At 41.7% G+C, this 16418-nt stretch overlaps 1 protein-coding gene across 3 annotated transcripts in view; it reads left to right on the top strand.

The window, feature by feature from the left end:
* The window catches only part of LOC138738813 (E3 ubiquitin-protein ligase Midline-1), a 297248-nt gene that overhangs the window by 261151 nt on the left and 19679 nt on the right, over positions 1–16418 (top strand). For all 3 annotated transcript variants that reach the window (XM_069889801.1, XM_069889802.1, XM_069889800.1), the window contains exons 5-7: positions 4859–5007; positions 14312–14439; positions 15668–15811. In XM_069889801.1, the coding sequence (XP_069745902.1) occupies positions 4859–5007; positions 14312–14439; positions 15668–15811 (421 nt within the window). The remainder of the gene's footprint in view (positions 1–4858; positions 5008–14311; positions 14440–15667; positions 15812–16418) is intronic.

Here is a 16418-nt window from a genome sequence, read left to right as displayed (position 1 = left end):
CTTTTAATACATCCCATAAGACAATTTTATTATCAACTGAATTAATATTTGTATCTAAATACATCCGTATTTGACTTCTCATAAAGTCACAAAATTCTACATTTTTTAATAGTGATGAATTAAATCTCCATCTATAAATTGAATCAATTCTCTCAGAATTCAAACATGACATCAATAATGGTGAGTGATCTGATACAATTCTAGGTTTATATTGTACATATTCAATTCTTCCTTGTAAATGAGCTGAAATTTAAAACAATCTATTCTAGAATAAGAATCAAAATGATAAGAATAAAAGGAATAATCTCTCACTCTAGGATTCAATTTTCTCCAAATATCCACCAAATTTAAATCTTCCATTAACATCAATATTCTTTTAGCCATTTTCATTTTCATTAAAGATTTTATAGATTTATCTAAAATTGGATCCAAACAGCAATTAAAATCTCCACATTTGCATTTGCTTCTACCAAATTAAGAAAAACATCTTGAATAATTTTTTCATCATCTATAATAGGAGCATACACATTCATAAAAATCTAGGATTCTGAATAAATTTGACAATTTACCAATACAAATCTACCAACAGGATCAATGACTGTTGATTTTAATTTAAATGGAAACTTTTTATTAATTAAAATAGCCACTACTTGTGCTTTAGAATTAAAAGATGAAGCTATAACTTAACCAACCCATTCTCTCTTTAACTTTTGATGTTCTTTCTCAGTTAGATGAGTTTCCTGCAAGAAAGCAATAACTACCTTCAACTTCTTAATATGAGCTAAAACTTTTCCTTTTAATTGGATTATTGAGTCCATTCACATTAAACATTACATAATTGAAACTATGTGTTGCCATAATATAATTTTTTAAATACTCAGCTCTCTTCACCATCCCAGGTTGTCCCAGCTCCACAGCCAACTTTCAAGACGTAACATCTCCAAAGATAGAAAGTAAGAAACCCCAAATAATAATAAAAGAAAAAACCCAAAAGCGCTGATTAGGTCAGCACTAACTCCCTTAATTACAAGAAGTGGCTCTCGTAACTGGTGGCATGAGCCCTCAGAAGAGGAAAGCAGGAAAAAAAGAATCTGCCTCTCACAGACAGAATATCACAATTTAATTTCAATTATTCAGTGAAGTATGGTAAGCTTCTTCAAGGACTCTGTTGACTTGATCATCATCAATTTCAACTTGAATCTCAGTTGGTTTTTGACTTCCTGTTGAAATCTCTCCCTTCGATTTTTCTTAACCCCCTTCCATTTGTTGAGACGAATAACGTTGTCTTCCATTCTGCTTATCATTAGGCAATGAATTGGCAAATTCCAAAGCTTCAGATACATTTTCAAAAAATTGTGCTTGAAATTGTCCATAAAAAACTTTAAGAACTACTGGATTTCAAAAAGCAAATCTATATCCCTTCTTCCACAAAACTGACTTTGCTGGGTTAAATTCTTTTCTTTTTTAACAATTTCATTACTCAAATCTGCATAGAAGAATACTCTATTATTCTGAACCATTAAAGGGCTTTGTTGTTTCCCTGGCTTTTTGAACTGCCATTTTCAAAATCATTTCTCTATCTTGGTAACTTAAATATTTAATCAAAATAGAGCATGGCGGTTGTCCCAGATATGTTTTTTTCCTTACAGCTTTGTGTGCTCTATCAAGTTCCAAACCATTTGGAAAATTCTCTGGTCCCAAAATTTCAGGCAGCCTAGCCAATATTGAAAAAATTGGACTGGATTAGTGCCCTCAAAGTCCTCAGGCAAACCAACAATTTTTTCTACTCTGATTTTCCAACATATCAACTTTTTGCAGTAAATCTTTCTTCTGATTTTCCCACACCTTAAAAGAATCTTCTATCTTGTTAACTGTATTTTAACATTCTTCTCCCTCCATATGACATTCCTGAAAGTTGTCTTCAAATTTTTGAACTTTAATGTTATCAACAGTTTTATTATCCTTTGCCATATCTGTCTTCATTGCAGTCATTTCTTCTCTAATAGCTCCCAATTGAGTAGTAAAATCTGCTTTCACTTCAGCAAAATTTGTATCCATTTTTTCACTATTTGAATCAATTTTTTCAAAAATTTTATCAAAAATGTAAGGATCAAGAGGTTTTGGGGTAACATAATATGCACCCATTTTACCTTGAATATATTGATCTGCTCCTTCTTCTGATTCCTCTCCCTGTGATTATGGAACAAGATTTGGCTCTTCCACTCCTACCTCCTTCTTCTGTAGAAGTCACCAGTGGTTTAAATTGTAAACAGGCTTTCTCCTTAGCCCTCATTTGACCTGCTACCATAGTATAAGTTAGGTCTGCAGACTCCGACTCAATCACTTCCACTGTGCACACGTGCGAAGTCCCACACATGCACATTGATTCTACAGTCATTTCTGTAGTTTTCTTCCGTACTCCAGCGCCATCTTCTCCAGCTCCCCAAGAAGGTGGCGCTTGAGTTTGAGGAGGCTTGGTAGATCGAAGCTGGAGAGGAACAAGGATTGGAGGCTAAGTCTTCAAAGTAGGCCCAGTTTCTTCCATCACTTTAACTTCAGTTATAGGCTTTTTTTTGCAGTCTGTGTTCTAGACTTTTTTTTCAGCTATCTTTTAAGACCTCTAGAAGAATTTTAAAATTATTCAATACTTTAAAAAATTTTTTTGAAGTTGGGTATTAATTAATTCTGCCAAAAGAGGAATTTTCCATGTCTTCTTACTACGCCATTATGCTACGCTCCCGGGCAGTAATTTCTTGATATTGATAAATTAAAGGGTGGAAGGTTGAGATGATCATTGGATCAGTTCCTGTTTGCTGTAGTTAGATTAAGGCTAATCCATGTCTCACCTCCACTTGCCTATCATTGCTTCACATTCTGACAATTCCTAATTCAGCAAAGATGGTCACAAAACTTGTAATCGCCAGCCAGATTTTGTGTGGGGAGTGGGGGGGTTGCAAATTTCAACTTCCTGATCTGGATGGTATGTGGTAAGGGAGGAATATTGCCCTGGATGCTTGTGTGTGCAGGGCATTGATGAGGCTTAGTGTGAAGCACTTGGTTAGAAGGCAGCTTTTGAAAGCAGCATGTTTTTGCACTGAGGACCGGGGAACACTGTTTTGTTGGGTTGTATTTGTTGGAATGAAAACAAACTTGAACTATCCCTAGACGTTGCAGGGAGTTGTGCATCAAAACCTCTGGACCAGAGGCTATTTGGGAAGGCAGAGAGTGAACCACAACAGCACAAATACTTTGGTGAAATCAGTTAGACATTCTGATGCATGAGGCAGGCATATTTTTTGCCAGGCGTAATGAACTATGATCTGGGGGGCCCTCAGAAACTTTAATCATTGTCATTAAATTATGATTATTTTGTCAGTGAGCTAACAGGTGATTTCCTGAACTACCACCTTGGACCTAACTAAGCTTACGTCAGCTCTCTGCTGCACCACCTCCCCCCCCCAACCCCCCCAACTCCTGTAATGGGAACAGGAAGGAAGGAAATGTTTGCTCCCCAAAGGAATTGAGCAGCAACAAAGCAAGAGGCCAATCCCAAATAGTGACAATATCCTATCTGCCATGCAGCCTATGGTGGAAATGAGTTGATTGAAAGGGGTTAATGCACTGTAATGACTGGGGAAAGAGTATCATGGTGCAGACATTTCTCTGGGACTTTTGTTGCTTTCCAAATCTCTGCACAATGCCACTTTGATCAAGATCATTTTTTTCTTTGAACCCTTTGCTGTATTGGCAAGGGTGCCAATGCTCATTGGAGAGTCATGGAGCACAGAAGCAGGCCCTTTGACACAGACTGTTCATACTGATCATCAAAGGTGCTAAGTGTACTCCTTCCATCCATTACCAAAGATCCACTCATGGCTGCTGCCGGTAAAGGTTGTCACATAATGCTACATTTAGAATGTAAAATGCATAAAATTCTTTAACCTTTGTCTACCATAAGACACTTTGTCCAGCGCCCCTCACAGAAACCTACAGCACCTGGTGTTCCTAGGCGGTCTCCCCTCAAAGTACTGACCAGGCCCGAGCCTGCTTAGCTTCCGCGATCAGACAATCCCAGACACAGTCAGGCTATTAGGCTCTGGACTCATCCTGAAAGCTGCCTAAAGCTTTTACGCCACTACCAAAGGTATTGGGCACCCTTTCCATTTACCCGCACTCCAAGACTTTCCACCAATTTCAAAATCAAAAGAGGTTTTGGGAATCACATTTAAAAAAAAAACTGGAAATCCCACCCTAGTTATTATGGGGACCAAGCAACTATCTCCCATTTCCACAGCTCTGATTTTGGCTCCAATTCTTCCTTGGAATCACCCCCTGGTGGACCAGCCCCTCAGTGGGAACCTTGGGATCAACCATTACTCACGGTGGGAAGGTGTGTAAAGTTTGAAGAAGATCCACATCAACCCCATTTTTATCACTCTTTTCCCAGTTCCCATTTGAAATCCATTATTGAATCTGTTTTCATCTCCCTCGATGGATTGAGATAACTTGTCATGGACAAAGGTTTCTCATCACCCTGCCCTGGTTGATCAGGGAATATCTAATGGAAACAGTGTGCGCTTGCATGCGACGCACTTGAGTGTGCATATTTGTGAATGCGTGTGTGCATCTGGTGTGTACTCAGAGGTGAGTATATCTGTGCGTATGAATACACATGTGTTTGTGTGTGCATGCATGTGTACATGCATCTGTGTGTTTGTGCATCTATGTAGCTATGTGCATTGGTGCATATGTGTATACATGTGTGCCTTTGTAAATGAATCTATGTGTGCATGTGCATAATGTGTGTAGGCACAGTACATCCAAGGTCTTTCCGTGACCTCCTTTGGTTTCTTTGAAGGTGGTGCGCCTGCGGAAATTGGCCCAGCAGATCGCCAACTGCAAGCAGTCCATTGAGCGATCTGGTTCCCTCATTACTCAAGCAGAGCAGACACTGAAAGAGAATGATCATGCTCGCTTCTTGCAGACGGCTAAAAATATCTCTGAAAGGTAAGGGAGCATAGCATCAGTCACTTAAAATTTGGTTTCCCAATGACTGACTGGAACCTCACAGATTTATAACACCTAGAATGTTCTGTATTTGTTACCAATGGAACCTCACATCATTTCAAAGCCTTGAACTTGTAAATTTAAATTTAGACCTACAGCACAGTTACAGGCTCTTGGCCTACAAACCCGTGCTGCCCTAATTACACCCAACTGCCCTACGACCCCTGGTATGTTTTTAAATGGTGGGGGGAAACCAAGGCCCCTGGAAAAAATCCATGCAGTTACGGGGAGTGCATACAAACTCCTTACAAACATCACGGGTTCCAAACCCTGGTCCTGATGACTAGCACTGTAACAGCGTTGTGGTAAACCCTACACTAACCGGGCTGCCCTGTCTCATTGTAATAAGCTGATCTTCTTGTTGAGTGCTTGATGCTGACAGGGTTTCATTTTCCAGTTAGTGCTGCCTCCTCTGTTACGTACGAATATAGGGGTTTGAGTTCTTTTAGTAATTATCCAGATTAGTGGTTCTCAACCTTTTTTTTTCCACTCACATTCCACTTTAAGTCATCCCTATACCATCGGAGCTCTGTGATTACTAAGGGATTGCTTAAGGTGATCTATGAGTGGGAAAGGAAGGTTGAGAATCACTACTCTGGACCCAATTGTTACTGAAATATTTTGCTTGAGAAAAATTGTCATTGGGCCATTTCCTTTAGAGTTATGAAACCGTGCACATAACAAGTCAATTAGGTATAATTAAAACAGTGGTTTTGAAACTTTTTCTTTCCACTCACTTGCCACCTTAAGCAATCCCTTACTAATCACAGAGCATCTATGGCATAGGAATACTTAAAGTGGTATGTGAGTGGAAAGACAAAGGTTGGTCTAGATGACTTGAGTTGAATCTTACACCACCAGTTTGTACCTTTTGAACTTGGCTGAATGCTTTTTATTTCTAGGTATTTTAGTCAGGATTGTCAGGAAAGTGACTAGATTGCAGGGCAGATTAACCATTAGTCTAAGTAGGCTGAAGCCTAGGGGCCCAGAAGGTAAGGGGGCCAGATGCATCATGGTCTGATTAAACTGGCTTAACAAAAACAATGAGGTTCATTACTCAGCCTGATAGTTAATCTGCCACTAGTTGTAGAAGTGTAAATTTGACCTCTTGCCATGTTATTAAAAGAATACCTGTCAACCCCAGCACCAGCGATCGAGACCGGGTTCGTATCCCACGCTGTCTGTAAGGAGTTTGTATGTTCTCCCTGTGTCTGCGTGAGTTTTCCCCAGGGGCTTCACCAGAAGTTCTCTGATATTTATTTCCTAAACCTGCCAGATTGCGAGAAACCCCCAAATTGCACATGAGCTAGCGGCAGTGCTGTCACTGGCCTGTTTTTGTCTGTGGTTGGACTGGGAGTTTAAGATTTTTAAAAAGACATTTTATTTATGGTGCATTTCATTATAATAATGCCAACATGTCTGAGTCCGTAGCCCTGCACAGAACTGGCAACTTGCGCTCACGGCCTCCTTCGCCCACAACCAGATTCCCCTTTCCCTGCAGCCACATTGAATTCGCATTGTCAACACTTCAGGAGAAAAGGGGGTGTAAAAAACAGATCTGGGCAAGAGGGTTCAAGCCAGAACTGGTTGGTGTCAGGACTTCATGTCCGAAATTGTGTCAGGTTGGCTTGCAGGAGAAAAGGGATACAATGGAAGCTTTCGGGAGGCAATGGCATAGCTAAGAGGGTGCAGGGAAGCGACTGCTCTCCCAAGCACATTTGTTCAAAAGTGGTGCCTGTTTTTGAACTGTGAGACCACAGTTCAAAAAACAGGCACCACTGATCTGCTCTGCCATCTCCTTGTGTGTGCTCCCTGCTGATTGGACTATTAGCTGCCATAGATCACATGCTGCACAAGCATGAATTATGCGAACACAAGGCATGAAAAGTATTTGATGTTTGAATAGTAAATCGGAGAGGGAGAGCCTGAGAGGTGAGAGCTGTTAGTAAAATGTTTGTTTTATTTAAAAACTGAATTGATTGGCAAATTGTGCCCCACAGTTCAGGTAGGCCAAGGGAAGTGTTCGGAGTCGGGCTTCAGAAGCTGGGGTCACCAGAGCCAGGAGCTCCCAACGCCCGAGACCCAACTCCGAACCCTCCCCTACCCCCTTGGCCTACCGCACATGCACATCGGAGTTTGGTGTGGCTGTGTGGTAGTAGGCCAATCCTTATCATTTTAATTCAAGCACTAAAATAACTTTAATCAAAAAGGGTTTGTTTTCACATTGGGGTTGTAGGTGAAATAAGAACGGAGTGGATTTTCATTATAAAATTACTTAAAATGTAAAATATATGTGATTTTATTAAATAATAGTTAAATTTTAAATGCAGTCATTGGTTCACTAGTTGAAATTATTGGCAACTCATTCCACTCAAATGGGATGTGATCAATTAAATGCAGAGCCTGCCTGTGTGCAGGGCTGTATGCTTTGCTCTCTTCCCTTCCCTCTCCATCCCAATGCTCTTAGGCAATGGCACTGGTGAATACAGGGAAGGAGGTGGAACATTCTAATGGCAGATGGTCTCCAAGCTCGCTGGAGGGAGAGGGAGAGAGAAAGAGAAAAAGTTGAAAGGGGGAAGGGGGGATTGAGGCAGTACCAGTCTGCGCTGCAAATTTAGTCTTGTCTGCACAAGCACCACCAAGCGAAAGACGAGTGATCAGAAAGTCTCTCCCCACGCCACGACCGATCTGAAGGACAAACACACAAAGAGCAGTGTTTTGTGGTCAGCAGAAGCAAAGGTGCCTGGCTGCGGCTGCCAATTTAGGGGGGGTGGGGTGGGGTGTATGCGCGTGTGTATGCTGGTTGAAAACTGTGTGTGCACGGACATGGCGCCTTTATTATGTGTTCTTGCTCCCCCTAATGTTAAAACATGGCTACGCCCCTGCAGGGGGCTCAGCCTAGGGCCCAGGTTGTAGTTAATCCGCCACTGCTGGATTGACATAAACATGTAAAAGGCTTCTTTAGGGGAAAGAAACCTGTGATCGTTATCTGATCTGAATTACATGAGTTCCACACCGATGTACTTAAGTACCATGGAGTAATTTAGCTGAACTTCACCCTGTTATGTCCATGCTGGCCATCGAGTGCCCATTTACAGTATAACTCCATTAATGAGACTCAGGAGTTTAGTGGTGCCAGACAAGCAGGTTTTCCAGACTATCAAATGTTGTTCTTATTCATCTCAAGTATTAAATTTTTGGAAGGGCAACAAACTTTTAGTTCACTTGTTTTTAAAGATGTTATACAATAGAAAAATACAAGTTCCAGTGAACTCAAAAAGCTCAAAGGGAATGTGAAAAGTTGTATTTTGAAGAGTCCAGTGCTGGACTTGGCCCATGGCCTTCTCTGTCTTGGTGTTCTGAAATGCTATGGCAAGTTGCTTACTGTTTTCAACAGATCATTGAGGAGCCAACCCTTCCCCATCAGCATCTCAGGGCCCCTGGGAATGGACAGCATACCCCAATCACAGGATTCAGGTAGCTTCCCTTGGGCACCAAGAAAACCTACCTTTGGATAGTGCCATGGGAATTCAAATGTCACCAGATTGGGCCTTGGGTCTGCACCTCGTCTGAAGTACAGTGTTTTTGATTGGACACCATTTCTGCCCAGATACTGAGAAAAATCTGAAAAATAAATCTCCAATCATCAATTGGAGATGGCCAGTGATTACTCTATCTTGTAAATAAGTTTTAGGAAGAGAATTCCAGAGTTTTGAGTCCAGACAACTGATGTTGGAGCTCTGGAATCCAGATGCACAAGAGGTTAGAACTGGAGGATTGCAGATTTTTAAAATTTATTTCTCAAGATCTGGGCATTGCTGGCAGGCCAATATTTATTTCCCATCACCAAATCCCCTTGAGAAATTGATGGTGAGCCACATTCATGAATCACTGCAGTCCTTCAGGTGAAGGTTTTCCCATAGAGATGGGAGTTGTGGGATTTAGAGGATTCAGTGGTATCTTTCCAAGGTGGGATGGGAAGAGAACTTGAGCTTGATGTTCCCTTGCTCCTTCTACCCTTCTCTTTTCTGCGGCACAGGTTTGAGAGGTGGTGTTAGAGCAGCTGCACTGAATTTTGTAGATAGCACATGTATGGGTTGGAGAAGGGAGGGGGGTGTGTGGGGGAGAAGAGCAGGATGATGAAGGATTTGAAAATAACATGAGGCATCGCGCAAATGGTAAGGCCATCTTAGTCAGTGAGAAAACACCCAAGATGACCCAAATTAAACAAGCGCCCAGTCGTGCTGAAGGCTACAGGGGGAAGAAATTGGAAAGTTGGCCAGGCTTGAGACAATAACATTCAAACATCTGATGAACTCCTGTCCGGGCAGATATGATCAATGATATAGAGGAGGAAATATCTGATCTGGAGATGGGGGCATTATTGAGGCAGAACATCAACTCAGGGGCAGTTTCAGCCTTAGTTGGCAGGGAATGGGCTTGGAGTTGGTGGAGTTTATGGCAGGGCAGAAAACAATAGCTTTTGTTTTCCATGTATTGAATAAGGGTAAATTTCTTCTCATTGAGATGTCAGGCAAGCGGATTGGAGAAAGGAAAGAGACTGAGAGGGAATGGTGATGCGGGAAGACTAGGTGCTGCCAACATGTTGGAATCTAATGCTGGTGATGTTGCCAAGGGCTGTACCAAGTGAGGATTAGGATGGTGTTAAGAGTTGGGAGACTATAAATGGGAAAGGACTAACAGAAGAATCAGATGAAATCTGAAGTAAAATATAAACTGCTGGAAACAACCAGGCGGTCAGGCAGTATCTGCCACAGATGGTTAGTTTGGAATGGAAGTAGAGAACTGAGTTACCCCAGACTGCACTAACACCCACCCCTCACTCCAGCTGGATGATGAAGGAAAAAGCAGTGGGTTAAATTTTCCGAAGTCCCAGTGCAATTCTTTCCATTTTCAGAGCACATTTTCTCTGTAATCTGATTCCCAGAACCTCAACTGCTGTTCATTTTCAGCCATCCAGGAATTGAGCTGTTTCTAATCCTTTTGGCAGAGAGGGCTTTATATTAATGCTAGCTAAATGTCCGAGCACTTTCAGCCAGCCTACTGCCAGCCAGGCCACCTCTTCCCATACAGACGCCATGTCTTCCAATGGAACGCCAGAAAGAATATCTAAGTAGCTCTTGTGAGTTTCTGGCTGAACCAGCACACTTGCTGGCAACCTCTGTCACAATGACAATACTCTCACATCTGGATCAGGTTTCTGTGGACTTGGGTCCCATTCCAGAGCCTTGTGCACAGTCCAGCTGGTACTTCACTAGATTGTGGTTGGTGGGATTGATACCAACCCTTGACCAGTGTTGGTGGACTGAATCCTGGATTGGCAGGACTGATCTGTGAGGAGAACTCGAGTCCTTTAGGCCTCCTTTTAATGAAGAACAGAAGAACAAGAGGGCATCTGATGGAAAGTGAAAACATTCCAAAATGACGAGATGCAGATAGGATGTTCCCAATTGCTGGAGTGTTCAGAGGCTGGGGTGACAGACTCAGAGTACAGAGTATCCATTTAGAATGGAGACAGGAGTAATACCATCCCCCAGAGGAAGGGGATCCTATGGAATTCTCCACCAGAGACTGCTCAATTACTTACTCTTTTGCACATATTCATGGAGGAAGTGGATACAATTTTTAATGTTAAAGGGAGCAAGGGATATGGGGAGAAAGCAAGAACCAGGCACACGTGATCACATTGAATGGTGAAGCAGAGTCAATGGGCTTAATGGCCTGCTCTTGTTTTCTGTTTAAAATAGGGAATATTTGGTCATTTGCTGACAGTCCTACGCACACAGTGGCTGTCATGTTTCCAACTGCAGCATAGACAACGCTTCAAACAAAATAGTACCTCAATGGCTATTGACCACAATTCCCTGACCTTTAGTATGATTAGGGTCAAGGATAGGAGTAGACCAAATGGTAAAGTGTTTAACTGGGGAAGGGTTAATTATGATTGAATTAGGCTGGAATTGTGGACAGTAAAATGGGAACAGATGTTCTCAGGAAAAAGCACAGAAGTAATGTGGAGGATGTTTCGCGATCACTTGCAGAGGGTTCACAATAGGTTTGTCCCACTGCAACAGGGAAAAGATGGTAAGATAAGGGAACCATGGATGACAAAAGAGGTGAGGCAGCTAGTTAAGCAGAAGAAGAAAACAGACAGAAGGTTTAGGATGCCAAAGAAAGGAAGGGCTCCTGAGAATTGTATGGTAGCCAGGAAGGAACAAGAAAAGACTTAGGAGAGCTAGAAGGGGGCACGAGAGGGCCTTGGCAAGCAGGGTTAAGGAAATCCTTAAGGTGTTCTATGCATATGTTAAGAACAGAATGTTGAGTGTGAGGGTAGGTCAGTTCAGGATAAAGGAGGCAACATATGCTTGGAGGCAGAGGAAGTAGGGGAGGTTTTAATGAACACTTTGCTTCATTCTCCCCTGGAGAGAGAGAGAACTTGGTAAATTAGAGGTCAGTATACAATAAGCTTGTATGCTGGAACACATTGAGATTAAGAAGGAGGAAATGCTGAATCTTCTTAAAAACATTAGGATTGATAAGTCCCCGGGACCGGATGAGATGTACCCCAAGTTACTACAGGAAGCGAGGGAAAAGATTGCTGGGGCTGTGGCAATGATCTTTGCACCCTCCCTGACCACAGGGAAGGTTCTAGAGGTTTGGAAAAGGACAAATGTTGTCCCCTTGTTCAAAAAGGTAATAGAATGTGTGATGATGCACTGCTGTACATCATTCAGCCAACAGGTGGCCTAGAGACATGGGACCCGGCCTAATGACATCCGACCACCAGGTGGTTCCAGAGGGCCCATGGTATAAAGCCGAGGTCCCAACCGTGTGCTCTCTCTCTCCCCCCGGGATCACTGCTGTAAGCAGCTAGCAGCCAACTAGATCTGTATGTGAGTGGAATAAAGCTGTGTTGCCCCAAACAGTATTGTGCCTGTATTTTCCTTTGGTGCAGCCTGCCACAGAATGAATCCTAGGAATTATGGACCAGTGAGTCTTGTGACAGTGATGGGCAAACTATTGGAGAGGGATGTTAAGGACAGGATTAATGAAAATTTTCAGAAATATAGTCTTCATGGGTTTGTGATCGGTAGTTCATGCCCCACAAGTCTAATTGAGTTTTTCAAGGAAGTAACAAAAGAAATTGATAAAGGTAGGTGGTAAATGTGGTGTATGTGCATTTTAGTAAGGCATTTGACAAGTTCGCCATGGTAGACTCATTCAGAAAGTCATGAGGCATGGGATCCATGGAACCTTGGCTGTGTAGATTCAGAATTGGCTTGCCTGCAGAAAGCAGAGGGTAGTAATGGATGAAACATATTCTGCCTGGAGGTGAGTGGCTAGTGGAGTTCCATAGTGATCTGTTCTAAGACCCCTGCTCTTTCTGATTTTTATAAATGACCTGGATGAAGAAATTGAGGGATGGGTCTGTAAGTTTGCAGATAACACGTAGGTTGGAGGTTATGTGGGTAGTGTTACAACAGGATATAGAGAGGATGCAAAGTTGGGCAGAAAGTGGCAGATGGAGTTCAATTAAGATAAGTGTGAAATGATGCACTTTGAAAAGTCAGATTTGAAGGAAGAGTATGTCATTGAGGAATGTCTCTCTATATGCTATAAAACTCTGGTTAGACCACACTTGGAGTATTGTATTCAGCACTGGTCACCTCATTCTAGGATGTAGAAGCTATGGAGTGGGTGCAGAGGAGATTTTATTTTCAGGATGATGCCTGGATTGGAGAACCTGCCTTACAAAGCAAGATTAACAGAGCCGGGGCTTTTCTTTTTGGAGTAAAGAAGGATTAAAAATGACTTAATGGCAGTCTACAAGATAATGAGAGGCATAGATCGGGTGAACAGCTGGCAACTTTTCCTTTTTAGTTTGGGGGACAATTAGGGATGGTCAATATTTAAATTTCCAATTTTAAACTTTTTAAATAAATTATTTTTTTAAATTAAATTTTTTTTTAATTTAGAAAAACAGCACGGTAACAGGCCATTTCAGCCCAAAAGCCTGTGCTGCTCAATTACACCCAAGTAACCTGCAACCTGTACGTTTCAAATGGTGGGAGGAAACCGGAGCCCCTCCCCCAGGGAAAACCCATGCAGACCCATGGAGAACCAAATCCTTACAGACAGTACAGGATCCGAACCTTAGTCCCGATTGCTGGTACTGTAACGGCATTGGACTGACCACTACGCAAACTGTGCCGTCCCATGTCAGCAATGTCCACATGCTGAGTTAGAGGAAAGAAGCCTCACAGTTTTAGTAATGAACTGTTCGTCCTACCCTCACTTTGTGTCATGTGTAGAAATGAGAAGATGTGTATTGTCAGTGTGCTTTCGGGATAGTGATGTGCCACAATGAATTAGGAGTTGTTGAGTTTTTTTTCCCCAGCAAGTTGCAACGCAGCGTAATTAAGTAAAGAAGCCCAAAGTCACAAGGAGCCACAAATTAATGTCAAATTGAATTTACTGCAAGTTGCCTGACTCCACTTCCTACTCACTGATGTGTATCACTAGAGCGACTCCAACATTATGTCCAGTAGGCAGATGAAAACTATCATCAAAGAGTAATACATCCTGAATAACCCTGAAGGCAAAACAGTTTGATTCTCTTCAGCATCAAACTTAAATGACAAATGTAGTTCATTTCTCTGGTAAATGTCAAGAGATTTTGTACATCACAATGAATTTGTAGCATTTTATGTTACAAAAGGATCCATTTGAAGATCAGATTCATCCCACTTCCCTGATTTTTCCAGAGCTCTCAAAATGTTTGCTTTGGTTTGAAATTATGAATATAAAACATGCTATTTTATTTCTCTAATGTCCTCTACAATTCTTTTCCGCTATTAATTTGGGAGGTGCTAGAGCAGTAAAATTTAAAAAAAATACATCAACAGTACTTCATATGGGGAGTCAGAATGGTACAAAATGGATAAAGCATTTAACAAAAGTTTGCGTTATAATGGTCAATAATCTTCAAAAGGACTTCATTGACTTTTAATCATAGTGGGCTAAGATGTTATAGAAATGGAATCCTTCCTGTGCCTCAGAAGAGTAATCCTCTAATCTCCAGTTCCCACAGTAAGGAAAACCTTGCTTAATCTCAACCAAACATATTATTCCAATGAAATTCATTTTTCTTAAATGTAACTATTGGAAGTCAGCTAGGGAAGTCAAATTTGCAAAGCTATGTTGCTTTTCCTTTGCTCTGTAGAGTTTCCATGGCAACGACATCTTCTCAAGTGCTCATACCGGAAATCAACCTCACCGATACCTTTGACACATTTGCATTGGACTTCTCCCGAGAGAAGAAGATGCTGGAAAACCTCGATTACCTCACAGGTAAGAGATGGATTTACTCTGATGCCAGTGAGCCTCATAGTCTAGAAAGTGAGATTAAGAGTGCCCCAGCACTTTTCCTATCAGGAATGTTTGTAAGAATAGAAAAGTAGTAGCCAAATCTCTTCCAAATCTCCTCATACTTTTCCACTGATATTGACAACCCAAGAGATCCCTTCATTTCACCTCGGTACCTTTTCTGCAGGTCATCACAAACACTTCAACCAGCTAATAGTAATTCCTGTTCGCAGTGCTTGAAAGACATTGATCGTTCTCCCATAGCAGAGGCATGTGAAATATCTTAAATATGCTGACTTTTGGAGAAATTATGGGCATATCCATAATGTTATGGAATGAACATGTGGGTGTGCATCCTTGAACTACACGTTTATTGATTTTTAGGCTTGGATTGTGCTGCAGCTTGTCTCGTGCCCCCTTGTGCATGTCTCTGGGCAGGAATATTGAACGTTTATTAAGCATCTTAAGATACTTTGTAGTTAGGTTTAAGCCCTCAATCTTAGTTGATCTCAGACTTTCTCATGGAGACTCATGAGTCATAATCAGTTCCAGCCTTTGCTTGAAGCAAGGCTGATCTCTGTTCAATCTCCCCAGCAGAATATATCCCAAAGAGAATGGCAGATGAAACTAGCCAGTTCTGTGTCCTACTGGTTGTGGAAAAAACCAAGTAAATATCCATCATCCAGTATATGAGTCGCGAGGAAATTTCAAAATATATACTTTCTCCAAGTACTGAAACAATTAGCAAAGGGGAAGCCTTTGGTGTTGCTAAATACTGGATCCTCCATGTTTGACACATGGCATTAGCTACATTATTTACCTCAAACAGTTCAACAGTCATCACATTATTGCCCACTGATTGGCATTGCAAACTGCCTGCTTCACATTCATGCAGCCAGTACCTGTAGCACGAACTAATGCTCTTCCCATTAAATCTGCACACTATTGATATTGTCAGAGACTGAATGCTAGGGTACACATTCAACATAAAACCCAGACTACATCTGTATCTTCTCCAACAGATTGATATAGTGAAGCTTTCTGAATCAGAAATGAATGAATGGTCACTGCTTTTGGAATGTGTTTGTTTATCCTGAATTGTCCTAGTGCTTTAATGCTTTGAGGTATCACTAGGACTGTGGATGGATGGGTAGTTCTGATATATCAACAGCCAATTGAATGATTGACTATTTACCTCAATTTGCCTTTCCAGCACCAAATCCACCAGCTATCCGAGAGGAGCTATGCACTGCATCGCATGACACCATCACAGTTCACTGGACTTCTGACGATGAATTCAGCGTGGTGTCCTATGAATTGCAATACACCATTTTCACTGGACTTGCCAACGTAGTTAGTAAGTCCATAGTCACTGATAACATTCGCACTTTTTCATTTCCGAGATCAGGAGAAAACACTGGTGGTTATGTCTGGCTTATTAAGGGTGGCACGGTGGGACAATGTTTAGTGCTAATGGTCTCCAGTTGGGAGTTTGATCCTGCTGTCTGTTTGGGGCTTGCATATTCCTGCTTGTGTTTGTGTGTGTTTCTTGTCAAGGCCCAGAGACGAGCTGGTACATTAAATGTCTACTGAAGATTGCTCCAAGAAAACACGGATGGGAAATAAAAAACTGTGGGCAATTAACGGGCATGTGCAAGAAGTTTCAGGGCTGCAGGAAATAAGGAGAGGGGGAGAGGACTCGTATGATTGGTTTACTAGGAACCAGCATGGTCTGATTGGGCATAATGACCTTCATCTTTATTGTTATTAATCAAGTTACCGGCTCTCCATCAGTTCGAAATCTCCCTAAATCAAAGACTAATTTCCTTACACAATTCAGCAATCTGCTTCTGCAGAAAAAAATCAGAGGTGCACTAAACGTAATGGAGGGGTTATTTCAGCCACTCTCAGGGAACACTATTGCTCAGTGAACTCAAACCCAAGACTCACACTTGAGATTGTTT

The sequence above is a fragment of the Narcine bancroftii genome, chromosome 7 (genome assembly GCF_036971445.1).
Source record: "Narcine bancroftii isolate sNarBan1 chromosome 7, sNarBan1.hap1, whole genome shotgun sequence".
NCBI classification, from domain to species: domain Eukaryota; kingdom Metazoa; phylum Chordata; class Chondrichthyes; order Torpediniformes; family Narcinidae; genus Narcine; species Narcine bancroftii.
Note: the sequence above shows the minus strand (reverse complement) of the source record. Positions and strands in the feature narration are given on the sequence as shown.